Here is an 18,647-nt window from a genome sequence, read left to right as displayed (position 1 = left end):
ATATATATAAGTTTCCTCACGATGGTTTCCTTCACCGCTGAACACCTGGTGGTATTTGGTGATAGACCTTTGAACAAGTGTCTGGGTAAGTATCAGCCACTGTTATATAATGGTTGCAAGTGAGCAATGTTACAAATTTTAAATAAAAAGCGATTTCATCGCTTTACTTACAGTTAACGTTTAACGTAATCCTTTTGCTGACAGCTGGTGGCACGTCGTTGGAAGCGATGCAAAGGAATGCGCCCATCTGCCGCCGGTCCACGCGCCATAGAGGCATTGAACTGCCCACATAGCTTTCAACTGCGAACAAATTATAATTATATAGAAATCCACGTTGTTAAATTGTAGTCGTAGTAATAAGTAGTAATAACCTGTTGATGTCCCACGGCTGGGCTAAGACTTCCACTCATTTTTGAGGAGGTTTGGAGCTTATTGCACCACGCTACTCCAATGCGGGTTGGTAGAATACATATGTGGTAGAACTTTAATGAAATTAGACACATGCCGGTTTCCTCACGATGTTTTTCTTCACCTTCAAGCACGAGATGAATTATAAACACAAATTAAGCACATGAAAATTCAGTGGTGCTTGCCTGGGTTTAAGCCCACGATCATCGGTTAAGATTCACGCGTTCTTACCATTGGGCCATCTCGTCTAACCGGAAGCGCTTGTGCTCATTCTAATTGTGCTAATGCTTCATTTGTTAAATTGTGGTTGATTGAATTTGAACAAGAAATAATATATTTCTTGTACAAATTTAAAGACTTTTAATTTCTGTAGATCTATTACAATTTCGATAAAGTAAAATCCTAATCACAATGATTAAAAGTGTACGTTGTGTGTTTTATATATTTGTATTATATATCAACTACGCTTCGTTGGTCAAATCCCCGAGTTGGGTCAATATAAAAGTCAGTAGGTTTTTTTGTTAAAATCTTGCGTTATTTACATTATCCTGCAATGGAAAACACTTGAAATCATTAGTCTGAATGCCTCTTTCCCGTCATTTTGTACTAAATATAAAATCAAATTATAAGAGTAAAAGTACCAATCTTTTACCGTTACTTGTATTTTAAATAACAACAACAAGAAATATTCAGAATTCTGTGCAGTTTCTTAGTTTTACTTATTTTTTATGTATAAGAACAAATTTCTTTTTAAATTCGTTTAAATAACATAATACTATGTCATTCATTAATTATTTTCCATCAGTCAAATTAATGTACGTTATTTGGCGCATAAATTCAAACAGACCTCGATCTCTTTCTATCATCAGTAATTTTACACTCAAAAGAAGACAATAATAATCGTACAACGGCTAGTTAATGTTTATTTGTAAGGAAGTATATGTGTTTCCATGTACAAATGCGATATTATTATGTAATATTGAGGCGCTGATTAAAGGGCTTACGATTACTATTAGTATTGTGAAATAAGGCTTTTCATTGCTCACGAATTCACGATCCACTCAGCTTAAATAAACCAACGTTATTTGAGCTGTCATGCCGAAAACCATACCTTCAGCTTGATGACCTTTAAAAGATTTACTTTATATTTATATATACTATATTTTATATAATCTGGCAACAAAAGGCATGTGTATGGAAAATATACAATAGATCAAAGTCAAGTTGTTCTTGTTGGGCATTAGTAATTTTATTGTTTAGATAAATTAATATACCATTTTTTATTATTAAGAAATAGCTGGTTTTATATAACGCCTGCCCAAACGACCCACGCCCCCTATTTATTTTAGAAAGCTGAATAGTTGCTTGTTTGAACAGGATAATCTCTATAAATAGACTGTCTAACTCAAAATATTTTTGAGTTAGATAGTATATTTATTGACTGCCTCGTTGGTCTAGTGGCTTGATGTAAGGCCGCAGTCCCGAAGGCCCTCGGTTGAATTCCAAAGTCGGGCCAATAAAAAGTTATTGAGTTTTTTCGTCAGCAAATTCTCATTAACAGCCCGGAGTCTGGAAGTTGGAAGTGTTTACACTCCCGTGCCTCGGAAAGCACGTAAAGCCGTTGGTCCTGCGCCTGAACTCTTTCCGGTCGTGTCGGATTGCCGTCCTTTCGGATTATGAGAGTTAGGGAATAGAGAGTGCACTTCATACTTGTACCCTATAATATCTCCTGCGTAGTTGGCTAATCTCTCTTCAGATTGGCCGCCGTGGCCGAAATCGGTCTGGAGGACATTATTATATTTATTGAGCAGGGCTATAGAGTACACAATCTAAGGGGGCTGAGGAGTGACGTTTAAAGTGGGTAATGCCGGATTTTACTATATAAATAGAAGATTACTCACAATTATATTATTTCTTAAACTTACAAAATTCATAAATTAGTGTAGATATGAATACTGTTCACATGCAAAGGCGGCGTATTGAGTATTTAAATTACGGAATTACTAATTTAATTACAACATACAAGGGATATTTAATTCCTTCCGAAGTAATTAATATAAGTGAACAAAATAACGTTTTGACTTTAATTCATAAAAAGTGTTTTTTTTAATTGCTATTTTTATTTTTAATTGTAGGCGTGTAGCGGAGTTGTGAATGATGTTGTAGATGAGGTTTTATTAAAACAAAGTTTCTTCCACTACTAATTTATTTCTTGTAGAAATAATAAACACAAAGATAGGCACAGCACAGAGTCGAATGAGAAGAACGAAGTATGAAGATAAGTTTAGATGCAAGAAGGAAGTATGACTTATTACAAAGACTTAAGGTGCAAAATCGTGTAGCAAATTACAAGCGAGAAGCGACGTGCGTTCAGTACGAGATCTAGGATTCGATTACTATTGGGCCACCTGATAGTTAGTGGTCAACAGCGCCTATATGTATATTTTTTTTATTGGCGCTGTGTATAAGTGTATACTTGTGTACCTTGAACTAAAATGTTATGTATCTTGTGCCTTTAGTTAAACTGGCTCACTCACCGCTTAAACTGAAACACAACAATATTAAGTATAGCAATAGCTCTTTGGCGGTAGGATAAATAATGAGTGCGTTGTAAGAAGGTTTTTTAAAAACACCAAGTAAGTATCATTCAAAATAGTAATTATTTTCACCGATAAAAAAATAGAGTTCTATTACATTTATCTGATTTTTTAATTGGAACTACAAGAATGGTATATAAAACCAAGGTCATTCATTCAATATTACTCAATAATTGTCTTATGTTATATTTTTTGTTTATGATATACCGTCATATCCACTGATAGGCTCGAAATTCTCATTAAAATAAAACGTTTTTACTGGTTGTGTTGTCGTTCAATCGTTTAATTTCCATTCGGAGGACAGTTGTTCAAATAAACGCGCACAATTATTTCACATGTCAACTACTGCCAAAAGAATTGTTAATTTGAATCATAAAATATGTTTTTTATAAATATCATCAATTTATTATAAAATTATACGATGCCATTTGACGTTCATGTGTTATTACTACTACGTTCGACAGGGTTATAACGCAAAAATAAATATTAAAATCAGACTTTTACTGGTGGTAGGGCTTTCTGCAAGCTCATCTGGGTAGGTTGCCCACTCATCAATTATTCTACAGCAAAACAGCAGTACTTAGTATTGTTGTGTTCCGTTTTAAAGGGTGAGTGAGCCAGTATAATTAAAGGCATAATGCATAAGGGACATCTTAATTCCCAAGGTTGGTTGCGCATTGGCGATGTAAGCGATGGTTAACATTTCTTACAATGCCAATGTCTATGGGCCTTGGTGAGCACTTACCATCAGGTGGCGCATATGCTCGTCCGCCTACCTACATTATAAAAAAAGTCTTGTAGTTATAAGATAAGAGCGTTCAACAATACAAACTCTTAAGATTTCTAACTAATATTATAAATGTGAAAGTGAGGTTGTTTATTTGTTATTATAAGGCCCGTTAAGAGCCGGTTGGTGTGTTCGGTAGCTACTTGCCTTTCAAACCGAAGCTTGGGTTCGATTTCCACCAAGGACAGTCATTTTTTGCATGAACATGTCTGTTGGTCCTGAGTCTGGGTGTAATTTTTATATAAGTATAAGTATGTATTTACAAAAGGAAAGAAGTATATGTAGTATATCAGTTGTCTGGTTTCCATAGTAAGCATAATAAGCTCTGCTTTGTTTGGGATCAGATGGCCGTGTGTGAATAATGTCCCAGGATATTATTATTATTATTTGTTTAGCGTTCACGTCTTAACTACTCAACCAACTATCATGGAATTTTAGATACAGGATGTCAGGGGACAGAAAAGAACATAGGGTATCCCTTCCCCCCACTAGGAAACTATTAATAAAATAAACAAATATCGTATCCTAAATCCAATTCAAAGACAAGATAGAAAAAAAAAACATAAATTAATATATTTAACTTTTTAAAACCGTCTCGTAAAAAAATTGGTAGCTTTTTTAACAAATTTGATTGCGTTTTTAACGAAATCTGACTACATTTTAACATTTGATGAGGAATTGAGACTCATCAATTTACTAGACATGAAAGTTCAATTTCAGCGTCAGTCGAAGCGAATGATTAAGTCGGGAATTTTCTTTATTTTCAAGCTGGATCTAGATTTTTCAGGAAGATCTGTTTAATCCTATTTTTTTCAACCACCAACCATTGCACAGCTATTTACTTTTTGTTAATAAAAATAAAACGTATTCAGTTGGCATGAGAGAATCGAACTAGGTTGAACTTTTTTTTGTCTGCTTATCTTTTAAAAATTACGGTTTTATGATATTAATTAACATCTTCAGCGATTGCTTTTTAATTATTGATCGATAAACGTTGCTCAGCGGCTGCATTTATAAAAAAACTATATTGATCTTTGTTCTGAGGTTTTTAACAGCTTAAGAAATCAGATATCAGATCGAAGTAATTATTGTTGCGTAGTGACATATAAAAGCCCAATCCAAAACTAGACTTCAATCAATCAGAAGCATCGAAAATTAACAGAAAACAATCTTTCAATCACATTTAAAATAATAAGTATTGATTGTCAGCTGTTGCTGTTGATAGTAAATATTTCATACACGATAAACAACCCTCATTATATATAAATACAGTAACAGCCTGTTAATATCCCACTGCTGGGCTAAGGCCTCCTCTCCCTTTTTGAAGAGAAGGTTTAGAGCTTATTCTACCACGCTGCTCCAATGCGGGTTGGTAGAATACACATGTGACATAATTTCAATGAAATTAGACACATGCAGGTTTCCTCACGATGTTTTCCTTCACTGTCAAGCACGAGATGAATTATAATCACAAATTAAGCACATGAAAATACAGTGGTGCTTGCCCGGGTTTGAACCCACGATCATCGGTTAAGATTCACGTGTTCTAACTAGGCCATCTTGGATTTTTAATAAATACATATTAAATTATATACTCCTCGATTATGTTATTTAATTTAAGAACAAGATTAATAGTTAATGTTATTAAGTTCTTATGTAATCTTCTCGGTATTTTTTTATAGAATAGGAAGGTGGACGAGCATATGGGCCACCTGATGGTAAGTGGTCACCAAACGCCCTTAGACATATGCATTGTAAGAAATGTCAACCATCGCTTATAGCCAATGCGCCACCAACCTTGGGAACTAAGATTTTATGACCCTTGTGCCTGTAATTACACTGGCTCACTCACCCTTCAAACCGGAACACAACAATATCAAGTATTGCTGTTTTGCGGTAGAATATCTGATGAGTGGGTGGTACCTACCCAGACGAGCTTGCACAAGGCCCTACCACCAGTAAAATTATATTATATTCAGTTTCATTTTGTAACGTTGACTTAAAAGCGTTTTGCAGAACCTACTCGTGCACGAAAATAAATACAAATAGTTGAAAAGATTACGACAAAAATGAAGAACAAGATATCTTAAAATATTATTTAAAAAATCGAATATATATAAGTCTGTTTACAATATTTAATGAGTGAGATGCAGAGTGAGTCATAACAGCACTATAGTGATGTATTCGAAATAGAATGTACAAGTACAACGAGAAACTTTCAATCTCATTGGATTTGAACACACCTGCGAATCGGAATTTAAGAAATCAATTTAAAATGCAAATCCTATAATATTTTACTAACTGGAATAGAATCTATTCAAAATATGTTCTACAAGTAATTTTAATTTATTTGATTTTAGAAAAGGAAACGAACTAACGGACCATTGAGGGCAATTGGTATTCTTTTTGCATCAAGTGAATGCCTGTGTGTGTCCCACTACTGTCTAAGGCCTCTAACTCTTGATCCACGCTACACCAATGCGGATTGATTTTTATTTGATGGTAGAGCCTTTTGCTAGCCCATCTGGATTGATGCCTTCAGATATTTCACCACCACAGCAATACTTAGTATTCTTGTGTAGTTAACTACAGGCCGAGATGGCCTAGTGGTTAGAACGCGTGAATCTTAACCGATGATCGTGGGTTCAAACCCGGGCAAGCACCACTGAATTTTCATGTGCTTAATTTGTGTTTATAATTCATCTCGTGCTTGACGGTGAAGGAAAACATTGTGAGGAAACCTGCATGTGTCTAATTTCATTGAAATTATGCCACATGTGTATTCTACCAACCCGCATTGGAGCAGCGTGGTGGAATAAGCTCCAAACCTTCTCCTCAAAAGGGAGAGGAGGCCTTAGCCCAGCAGTGGGACATTAACAGGCTGTTACTGTTAACTACAGGCACATCTTAATTTCCAAGCTTGGTGGTGCATTGGCGATTCTAGGTTTAGTTAATTTTTCTTACAGCACAGATGCTTATGAGAGATCACCTATCATCAGAAAGCCCCTTTACTCATCCACCTAACTATTATATTAAAAAAAACAAAGACTTGCCAAGTTTTTTCCAAATATATGACAAATCAATGACTATTAATTTTATGTCCTGTGCCTGTGAATTACACAGACAAGACAGAAGATTCATTATTATTATGATTACAACTTTAAAGTTAGTAAAGATATAATTTATCCAATGTTAAGTTACAATTTCTATATTTCGATATCAAAAAATGGTATCATAATTAAACAGTTGGTGATGAAAAATGAATTTATGATGTAGAAATGTATACAAAAAAATCGTGAACTTTTTCACGCACGTATGAAACAGTCTTGAAATAGATGAATATAATGGTAAAAAATATGAAAAATCACCATTATGTTATATCAACAAACCCAGAATGGGATAAGCAAACGGACGTTTAATAAATGCGACTCGAACGCCACCTACGGAGCGGAAAATAGAAATAAGGGCAAGAAGCACGCTCCAATCTTTACGGCAATTTGCGAACACACCTGTGTCTTGCTCGCTTCTACAAGTAAAGCTTAGAACACATTACAGGATTCGAGACCTCGGTAAATAGATTTAGTAAAGTGTGCTAATTGTTATGTATCTTTCTATCGAGTTATATAGTTTTGTGTAGATTTTCCTTTGTCGGATTACACAAGCCCACAAATATACATGGTAGGTATAATGAGTCTGTTATATATAAATCAATGATTTTTTTACTGCATGAAAGACCAATAAACATAGTTAAATTACATTAGACGTCTTTTGCCTGTTTTATTTAGTTTGTTAATATAACTAACATCCCCAACGATTTTGGCAAAAAAAGCTTCTTCTTCAATTTTATAAAAATCAAAACTATACTCTTTCATTTTCTTTAAGTCTTAATAGTAATATTTTATGGGATCTTGGATTCTATGGGGGAAATGATTCTGTATGCTTTAGTTGTATGTTTTAAAATTGTTTTCCTAATATTGTATATATTATAATATAGTTTATAATTTTTGAATGGGTCAGTAAAAAATAGATTTGACGATTGGGTAATCGTTATTTAGATTAAAATAAATTTAAGGCCCGTGTCACTCTACATGAACTCTTTTGTTGCAGAATAAGTTACACAAACGTTACATACAAAAACGTTTACAAACATTCAAAATTAACTACCATCACTCAAGATGTTTCTCGTTAAACGAACAATGCCCTAGTGTAACATAAGCATTGGAACTATTCACAGCACGTTTTCTATAAATCATTAATAGTATAAGCATGGAATGAACTCTTATACATTTTTGATTCTCATATATTTTGGTCGTGTATTGAATACATAAATAAATGCTCTGTTTAAGCAATACGGAGGCATAATCGGTTTTATGACCTACAAATTATATAAGCGACGCACTCAAACTTTGTATGATGTTATAGTTTCGTCAATATTAATATCATATATAATATAATAATATTAAATATATACAAGAGTATGTATTTAATACAACATACATATACATATCAACTTCTGGTGTCAGGCTGGTTCATTTTTTGCCCACAGAATCAAAATTGTGATTCAAAGGTAAAATACTGCTAACATCATTGACATCATTCAACGCGGTCATGGTTAGTACATTATGTATTTTTAATTTTTATTTGTATTATAAATTAAAGGCTTTAACGGGTTAATAACTCTTATAATATACACTTATACCATCCTCTATTAAATTTGCATTTTTTGTATGTGTAGATCAAATTTTATACATAATCTTAAAACTTAGCCAGTATAATTACAGGCACAAGGGACATAACATCTTAGTTCCCAAGGTTGGTGGCGCATTGGTGATGTAAGCGATGGTTAACATTTCTTACAATGCCAATGTCTATGGGCGTTGGTGACCACTTACCATCAGGTGGCCCATATGCTTATCTGCCTTCCTATTCTATAAAAAAAAAAATACTATTTTCACTTAAACGATTGAGATTGAATTTCGCCCAAAATATTCGTCTCGGTGATAAAAAAGGGTTCTAACTACTGTAATTTGATAATATACTGTAACTTGTTTTTAATTTAATTATTTCTTTAACTATTTAAGCAAATATAATTTATATATATTTGCAATAATAATCTATCCTGGACTGTCTTTAAGACATAATCAATATTTATCTTTTTACCACGGTCACGTTTGGGCGATATAATTAGGCTTTTTTATCAAGTATTTTTTCCGTAACTCCCGCGCCTCGCACGTGATATCTACGCCTGAACTCTTCGGCCAAGTCGGATTGCGGTCCCATCGAATTAAGAGAGTGAAGGCTAAGTGAGTGCACCATGTGCTTGCGCGCACACTAGAGATTTTATTATATCCATTGAGAATGAATTCCGGGAATCATTTCTCGAAATCGAAAATATGAGAGGCGCAATCGTAGAACGACAAAAATTGAAAAGCGAAACCGAAAGAATATGTAACGTAAATACATACAAATATTTTAAGAAAGTATCAAGACGTAACAAAAGTAATTTCATACCGACATATATCACGATTAAACACAAAAGCGCTTAATAGTTTCGAATGAGCCATTTTACGATCTTCAGCAATAAAGTTAATAGAGGTAAAAGAATAACGTGAAAAAACGTCTGAGTTGATCACGAAAGGAAATTTCATAACTTATCGAGTGCTACACGCCATAGTGCCATTCTGATTTCACTTCCTTGCTTTGTACTAACGGCTGATGAAAATTTTAAAAGTATTAATATAAAACATTACATGAACGTGCAAGCTTGTGAAATCTAATAACGTTAGAAGAATTGTAAATATTACACTTATTTAAAAGATTTTTGGCTGGTTTTATGTGTGCACGGCAATTAGTTTTTTTGCAATATACAGCATAATTATAGACTCATTATCCGTTAAAATTTCTTTGTAACGTATATTATTATTATTATAGAATATATTATATTACAATATAAACCAAATATAGGTATATATTTGTTTTTGATAAATTAGGTTTTGGAACTGTTATTTTAGTTTAGTTACTACGCTTATAACTTTTAGGCAAAAATCAGTTAACGATTAATTTTAAAGGTGTTCCACCACGCCACTCCAATGCTGGTTGATGGATGTAGCAGATTTTCACTGAACTTTGATGCTAAACAGTAATTATTAACACAAATTAAGCACATAAAAATTCTGTGCTCTAATACGCGCTGGTTCTCTCTCTGTTGATATGTTAAATTTAAGAAAGAGAGTCAGCTAAAGATGTCATCAAAATAAAGTTGAAAAAATGTACCTTTATCAAAATCTCTCGACGAAGGTTTCTTCAGTAGAATAGGTTCATGATCTTCCCTTCTCCAAGTGATTTTAGGTGGGGGGTGACCGGTGGCCTTGCAAGTGAGGGTGGCGTTCTCTAGCTCCTGAACAGACACGTCCCCAGATGTGTCATCACTTACTATGTCTGGTGGTACTGCGGAAAAAAATAATTAAATATCATATTGTATTGTTGTTATTTGCTCGTGTTATTTGGTAATTACTAGATTATATCACCTTATTTAAATAGCATTAAGTATTTAACTAATAAGAATTGTTCCGTACAGCATGACAACAAACAGATAATTATAAAAAAAATGTTACATTTATTTGTTTTTTTTTTTTTCTACTGAATTTCTATTTACTTCTTCTAATTTATTTAGGCAAAGAATAAAATAAGTAGATTTAATTAATTTGTCTAATTAATAAAATTTATAATCTCTTGTATTTTATATATATACTTATTTCGGAATGGCTTCCAATTCAACGTTTCAGATTTAAATAAGGATACCAAAAACCGAAAAAGGTTAATTCTAATAAAATTTTCATGCATGTTATTCAAAAGAAACCGTTGAAATTTTCTTATATTCGGCTACTTGTTATATAAATGTAGTTTGGTATTTATAAATCGTATTTTTTGGTTGAATATTATTTTTAAAACTCGATATTAGTATAAAATAGAGAAAAATACCGAAATTTTTTCAACACTAGCCAGTGTTGAACATTCACAATTAAACTGGAATACATCACTGTTTGCAGACGGAGACTGAGAGCTGTATATCGAGCTCAGTGGGGTGCCATTCGAGAGACCTATGTCCAACAATGGACGAGAAAGGGTTGATGATGATGATAATGTTGATGATAAAATCACTGTTACTGTTTGAAGGTAGTTTAAATTGTATGGTTTGGTTTTAATGGTTTAATACACACACACCAAAACAGACCTTTTTTTACGCTGGAAAAACGCATTACGCGTTTCCCCCACGGGAGCAGTGAGGGGGTATGTGGTGCTCGCCGATGTCCGAGGCGCCGAGTGCGCCCCGAACAACGGAATACCCACTAAAAAACCAGCGGTGCCCTTTCCGTCATAACGAGGATCGCTTGCGCATTCTACCGCGACGCTCTGACGGGCGGCCTACGTATGGAGGCCTTTATTCTCTAGGGGGATTACCAGGGTACTGAGAACCCCCTAGTCCCGGTGACGCCTATTGCGGCGGAGAGAGAAGGTGCGCATAACGCCTCATTCTTCTCTCCAGTCTTCTTCGGCGGAGCAGGTTTGCAGCGGCGTCCTCTTCCCGCTCCCGCTCCGCGGCCTCCTTCTGCGACATTACATTTTCACAGAAGGAGACCGTTTTCGACCAGCACTCATCGCTTCCGAGCATCGCGTTGATGATGTTCGGCAACGAGAGGTCTCCGCCGATAACTGCCACCAGAGAAAGCCTCTGGGGCCCCCACGCGGCACACTCCGTCAGGGTGTGTTGCGCCGTGTCGATTGACGCACCACACTCGTGGCAGGAAGGTGACATTTCCCGCCGTGCTATCTTGTGCAGGTACTTACCGAAGCAGCCGTTTCCGGTAAGTACCTGCGTCAACCTAAACGAGAGCGTGCCTCGTTTTCTTTTGACCCAGCGACTCAAGTGGGAACGTACCGCCTCCACTGTCGCCAGGCCCGCTGCGGGGGACCCCAGATCTTCCTCCTATCGGGCTATCAGGTCTTGCTGGGCTAGAGCCCTGATCCGCCCGACATACACCAAAACAGGCCTGTATAATAATAGGCCTACCATAAGAAGAAATAAAAACTTGAATATTATAAACGTGCAACGTAAAATAGTACGTAGACACTTATATAATTGACGAATCATTTTTAGGAAACGCTATAAAACATAATAAATATATAAAAAAAAAATCGCCTGAAATCAAAATATTGCCTGAATATAAATGTAAGAAAGGCATAGTCCTTATAGTCCTTTCTTTTATACAGAATGCAAACAGAACACAAACACATATATATATACATGTTATGTACATAAATGTATACAGATGATGTGTGAATATTTTTTGGAAAATCACATCGATTTCATTAATATAAAATGCGCTAAAAAGTACAAATAACTGCAGTCTGTTCATCAAAATTATTTGAAGTCGATGCCTTTGAAAAATTTTAAATCTATTATGTATATTTACATACCAGGTTAGCCTGGATATTAAAAAGCATCAATAGAAATCGCTTTCGATTCAAATCGAATACTTCATACCTTCTTATTTTAATAATTTTATTTGGATGTGCAAGTTAAATTAATCATAATAATAATGTATGCTGTGCGTATTCTCAATACACACTTTAATATCAACATCCAACGCTAATATATCTAACTACAAAACTACAACTTTACAATATACTATAACTATATCCTTATATATTATGTAAGTCAATGTTTGAAATTTGATATTTGATGTTGAGTAACCGATACTAACAATTAGGGTATCAAAATTTAGTTATAACATACTTTGGTCGTAATTCAATATTATATATATGGATATAAAAATATTTATCTAACACTAATATTAATGTGCTATTGCAAACTAATCATAATAATGCAGTATAAATTATAAATAAGACGTTCATTTTAATAATAAAATAAAAAGAAAACTGTTAGCATTCTTGCCACCATTCCATCCACAGTAACAGCCTGTTAATGTCCCACTGCTGGGCAAAGGCCTCCTCTCCCTTTTTGAGGAGATGGTTCGAAGCTTACTCCACCACGCTGCTCTAATGCGGGTTGGTGGAATACACATGTAGCAGAATTTCGATGAAATTAGACACATGCAGGTTTCCTCACGATGTTTTTCTTCACTGAAAAGCACGAGATGAATTATAAACAGAAATTAAGCACATGAAAATTCAGATGTGCTTGCCCGGGTTTGAACCCACGATCATCGGTTAAGATTCACGCGTTCTTACCACTGGGTCATCTCGACTAACAGGAGCCTTCTCGACTTACTTGTTTAACATGTTGTTATGATATTATATCTCGAACTTGGCAGTGAAATAAAACATCGTGAAGAAACCTTCATGTTACAAACCAAATTCTGTCATATTTATATTTACCGATATGCTTTGGAGCAGTGGTGGAATAACCTCCAAACCTTCTCTTCTCCAGTTTGCTGCGAGAGCTGATACTTTTATATAATACTTGTAACAGCCTGTGAATATCCCACCGCTGGGCTAAAGCCTCCTCTCACTTTTTGGGGAGAAAGTTTGGAGCTTATTCCTTCGTATTTTATATAATACTTACATATATAAATTACTTTTTAACAATGTAAATGATTTTGACTAAGCTTTGCTTATCTCCTCTAAGTAGATTAATAGTTTTTTTTTTGTAATTATTGTTATTATAAAATTAGAGAATGAAAAATTTATCTTCTTAAGTATGTCACTACGTTGGTGACTTAACTTTATGTGTAAAAAACTTCGGTATTCATGACTACATTATCTGAGAGAAAGTATTAATATTTTAACTGCTATCCCGACCCTAAATATTCACTTTTTCCTCTGGTGGTTGATGTTCAACAAAAAGTTTTGGTATGAAAAATTTTCAACCTCTTTGCATCACATCCTATTTATATTTATGTTCTTTTTATGAAAAAATAAATTTTATTCACGTTGTCTTTTATGCATGCCTGTTAAATACATTAAAAATACATAATTAAAAAAAAGAACTATCTAGGATTATTATAACAGAACCAGTAGTGGAATCTATTTTTTTTTTTTTAATTTGGTAGGATGAGTAGTAATATGGGCCGGCCACATGATGGTATATGGTTACCACCACCGATAAACATCGGCAATGTAATCAATTTACAATGTAGTAAATTTTACTGGTGGTAGGGCTTTGTGCAAGCTCGTCTGGGTAGGTACCACCCACTCATCAGATATTCTACCGCAAAACAGCAATACTTGATATTGTTGTGTTCCGGTTTGAAGGGTGAGTGAACCAGTGTAATTACAGGCACAAGGGACATAAAATCTTAGTTCCCAAGGTTGGTGGCGCATTGGCTATAAGCGATGGTTGACATTTCTTACAATGCCAATGTCTAAGGGCGTTTGGTGACCACTTACCATCAGGTGGCCCATATGCTCGTCCTCCTTCCTATTCTATAAAAAAAAAAAAAAAATATTAATCTAAAGTGGGGCAGGTTAGGTATAGACAAAATATGTCTCAAAATAAGTTATATTTAAGTTTTCTTTGTTTCAGTTGTCATTAAAAATTTTCAATTATTTTCTTGTTTATCGTGTCGCAATTAATATAACCTTGAAAAATTATAAAAAACGCTAAGAAGTTCTCAAATATGACCCTGAAACCTTTTTACAAATCCACGTACGTGAATTTATCTTTACAATTTGATGACCAATTCGACACCAAAATTCCAGCCTCGAATTTTCCACTAACGCTACGAAAGCTTCACGCTATAAATATTCATATACAACTCAATCATAGCAACATGCAGTTTTTGAATGTCAATCAAATAATCCTTTTAACCAATACATGAACGTTTTATTTATACGAGGTATCAAACATGTATCAATCAATCGAGGAGGATTTACATGGAGAAGAACTTAAGCCGTTATCGACAGAATATCCGGAGCGACAGTTTGCCGACGTAATTTGTTTTGATATATCCCCCTGTATAGGGTCAGCTTATGGAATGATTCCATTTTAATATTTCAGAAGCGTGGATATGTTGATCACGTATTCAAATCGGTTTCGCGGAAATTTCCAGTCGTATATCCAATAAAGTCCTATCTATCTATTCAAAGATTGGACGTGACATTTTTTTTAATTTCATGTGATATTGTTAGATTTCAATATAATAATAAGCTTATTAATAATATAATAATAATAATAATATAATATAATAAGCTATATTATGTATATTTTATATCGAGGGTATAGCGCCAAAATCCAATAAGTATGGTTTTTACTTTCAAAGGGGAGGGGAGGCGTTAGGTTAGGCTAGACTTTCGCGACAAATTCGCAGCCATCTAGTAATAAATATTCTTAGTATGTGCTTATACTTTTAATAGTAGAAATATATAGGAAGAATAAACAGTTTGGATAGACAGAGCTGTAAGCAAGTGTTTCATAATGCTTTGTTAGTTAATATTCCAGTTTCCCTAACAATATTTATTGAGTAATGCTAACTATGTTTCAAATAGCGATCTATTCTCTCAGAAAATATTTAAAATTTATCTAAAAACATGATCTTGAAATGTCAGGGTGTAATCGACATTGACAATAATAATTATAACATTTAAAGGATACACGTATCAAAATAACGTATTTCACGAGTGAGATACTACATGAGTTTTACAGAACTCCATCCCTGCAAGTAATGAAATGATTTTGATACGTCTCTATATAATGATAAGAATTAAGTCATTCGGAAGAATATAGAGGGTTTCTCGATAAATAAATATAAGTAATAACGTATCATTTTCATAATAATCGTTATCGTTTTTTTGACGTTAAAATTCGTGTACGGTGATTAAATTAATGAGTTACTAGACCCTTAATGATTTTAATGACTACCTATTTCTTCGTTTATTATTTTTTCATTCTATTTTTTTACTAATATCATGAATATAATTATGAGATATCAAAACAGTGATATGATATATTATTTCTCAATTAACATAAACATCAATTCGGACTGATCGAATCTAATAGATCGAATCTCGGCTGTATTGTCTTAAGATAACTTCGTATATATGTTATACACAGAACATTTATACAATAACTAATAAAGTTCTTTCGTTGAATGATGAACATACAACAGAAAGATTTTTTTAAACCCTGTTGACTTAGATCTGAATTGATTCCTCAGATAAACTGCCAGACAGCAACAAATAGGAAAAAATGTTTTACAATTCCCTCTGTAATAATAGAGATCCTAAGAAACCCGTTTGCTACGAAGATCAACACTCAACGTTTTCATTATTACGAAGACGTAATATGAAATATGAATTCGTGTAAAAAATCTCTTACCCTATCTGTTATAAAAAGTATAATATAAGGACTATAAATTCTTTAACTTGTCATAATTTACATTAATTACGATATACATATTGAATTTGAGCTCTAATAATAGCAAAAGAATATTTAAAGTAAAAGAAAAAAAAGAGAAATTATAGTATTTTATTAGGGTACTAAAGAAACGTGTGTTTCTTCAATAATTCATCTGAAAAAGTTAGAAACATTCAAACAAAACTAATAAAAGAAGTCAGAATAAGAGAGGCGTACTCACTTCGCACAGATTCAAAAGAAATTTCCATTCGACACCAACTGGCCAAAGAAAAATGGCTGTAAAAAACTAATCGAGTCACAGAGTCAGGTCGCGTTCGAATATGGAACAAGTTCGAAATTGGAAAAGGAATCGCGAGTTTCGCCATGCAAATCGTGGGCACAAATAAAAGTAAATTGTCAAACTTTCGGTATTTGAGGCTAGAAATACATCAGTTTCCGAACAGTTCGCCGCTTGCTGTGTTAACGTATCGCTCTAATGAGAAAAAGTAATTTGTGACGCTATAAAGTTCGGAAATTTTGTTGAATTAAGTAAAAGCGAAAAGTTTTTTTTGTAATAAAAATATACCTCTATATATGTTCCTATTTATTATTCCGTAATACGAATGTTAAATCGATTACCTTTTGTATTTAAATTTTAGAATGTAGATATGTAGTTCAAGTGTTCTTTATACTCCAAGCCAAGTACTTCCATTGAAATACTTCAACTGAAGATTACTACTAGAAAATGCACATATTAAAGCTAACTTTGCGCACTTTGCTTTTGTGGGAAATTATTTTTATAAGTTACCCCATTTTTATCGTTAGACTTTTATTAAATATGCTCAATATGTAAAATTAAAACAAAACATAATTTTTAATATTTTTAAGTTTTTGTATCTCCTTTAATTACACTTATTATATATATAGAACTATCAAATATATATCAAATGATATTATTGAATATTGCATAAATTGTTAACAGTAAAAATATGATTAATTAAATTAAAAAAAAAAACACAACTAGCGTATTTGTTTTTAAGTATTACCGAATTTAAAATATTTTACAATACATGTCATATTATCTATATTTCTTCGAACGTCAGGTATTTATGTGTGTGGGTACGCGTGTGCACGCACACATCCACACATTCTAATATCCAAGCGTCGTTAATAACTAAGACGAAGTAAGTGTGTACGTGTAGCTCTGTTATATTTATTTAAGAAAGGCTAATTCGGCATTTACGTTAAAATATACAAAAAACAGTACTCTATTTAAGAGTAGTTAATGAATAAAATGTATTTTATAGAATAATATACTTATATACACATCTAGGAACGCAATTGTATCGGTATCCGTGTGAACATGTGCGTATCCCGTACACAAGCATACGACCGAACTTGCTTAATGTATAAATATAAGTAAGTTTTCTTTTTTTGTTCGATGTATTTAAGCGTATGTTTTTACAATGTCTACATAATATCATACATAATGTTGACATATTATGGATATACATATAGCATTATGTTATATAATAATATCTAAACAATAAGTTAACATTACGCGGTCGACGCGAGGTCGATACTTATGTATGTTTATAAATAATAGAAACCAAATATCCAGCTTGGCAGTCATTTATTATATCCCTTCATATTAACAAAATTTTTGCCACCCTTTTGAAAGACCATGTTGCCAACTTAAAAATATTAAGTAACTGTATGTATAAAGGCGGTAACTGTCTTTTTTACTAACTGACTTAACAGAAAAATATTACGTCATACTTATTTATATGAAATATATGTATATATATAATAGATAGACTTGCAACCTTAGACATTAGCGCTGTAAGAAATATTAACCATTTCATAAATTGTCAATGGATGAGTAGTAGTAGTAACTAACCAGATAGGACTTTGTCCTACACTACCAAGTAATACAGAAAAAAATAATCTTTTGTTTTTGGGTGGTATTTTTTAGGCCTACGGTAGCATTACGGTTTATTAAATTTTGTAAAATTGTTCAAAATAATGACACAAAAATCAAACTGATATTATACCTTTATATTATATTGATATTATATTGATATTTGTTTGGTTTATCAAATTTAAGTTACCATCGAATGTGATATTTCCTATAACAGTTTACTGTGTGAGAAACTATATTGAAAATCTTGAGAAATACACAAACATCCCGCGCGATATAAAAGACAGAGTTCCGAAACTTTTTAACCAACTTTATCAAGAAATGTTTAATGTTCGACGTTTTTTTTTTTTATTTCTCTTTGAGTACGACGAAGCTTTACTTAATTTTTTATTTTATTCCTATTAAAAACCCACATAGCTCAGTGGATGAAGATTTTAGTTTACAGATCGTGGATCAGTATTGGATTGATTTATTTACAAATTTGTCACGTTTAAGGTAAACATCGCAGGTGTTCAAAGAAATTAGGTTACCAATAAGCAGTGACGGGAAAACAGATCATAAAAATAAAAATTTATTACC

General features: G+C 33.3%; 1 protein-coding gene across 1 annotated transcript in view; it reads right to left on the bottom strand.

The window, feature by feature from the left end:
• The window catches only part of LOC126773266 (lachesin), a 68,554-nt gene that overhangs the window by 13,662 nt on the left and 36,245 nt on the right, over positions 1-18,647 (bottom strand). The window contains exons 5-6 of the mRNA XM_050494086.1: positions 10,066-10,239; positions 172-300 (exon numbers count right to left, since the gene is read on the bottom strand). Coding sequence (XP_050350043.1) covers positions 172-300; positions 10,066-10,239 — 303 coding nt within the window. The remainder of the gene's footprint in view (positions 1-171; positions 301-10,065; positions 10,240-18,647) is intronic.

This window comes from Nymphalis io, chromosome 14, assembly GCF_905147045.1.
Source record: "Nymphalis io chromosome 14, ilAglIoxx1.1, whole genome shotgun sequence".
NCBI lineage: Eukaryota > Metazoa > Arthropoda > Insecta > Lepidoptera > Nymphalidae > Nymphalis > Nymphalis io.
This window is presented reverse-complemented; position numbering and strand designations above follow the sequence as displayed.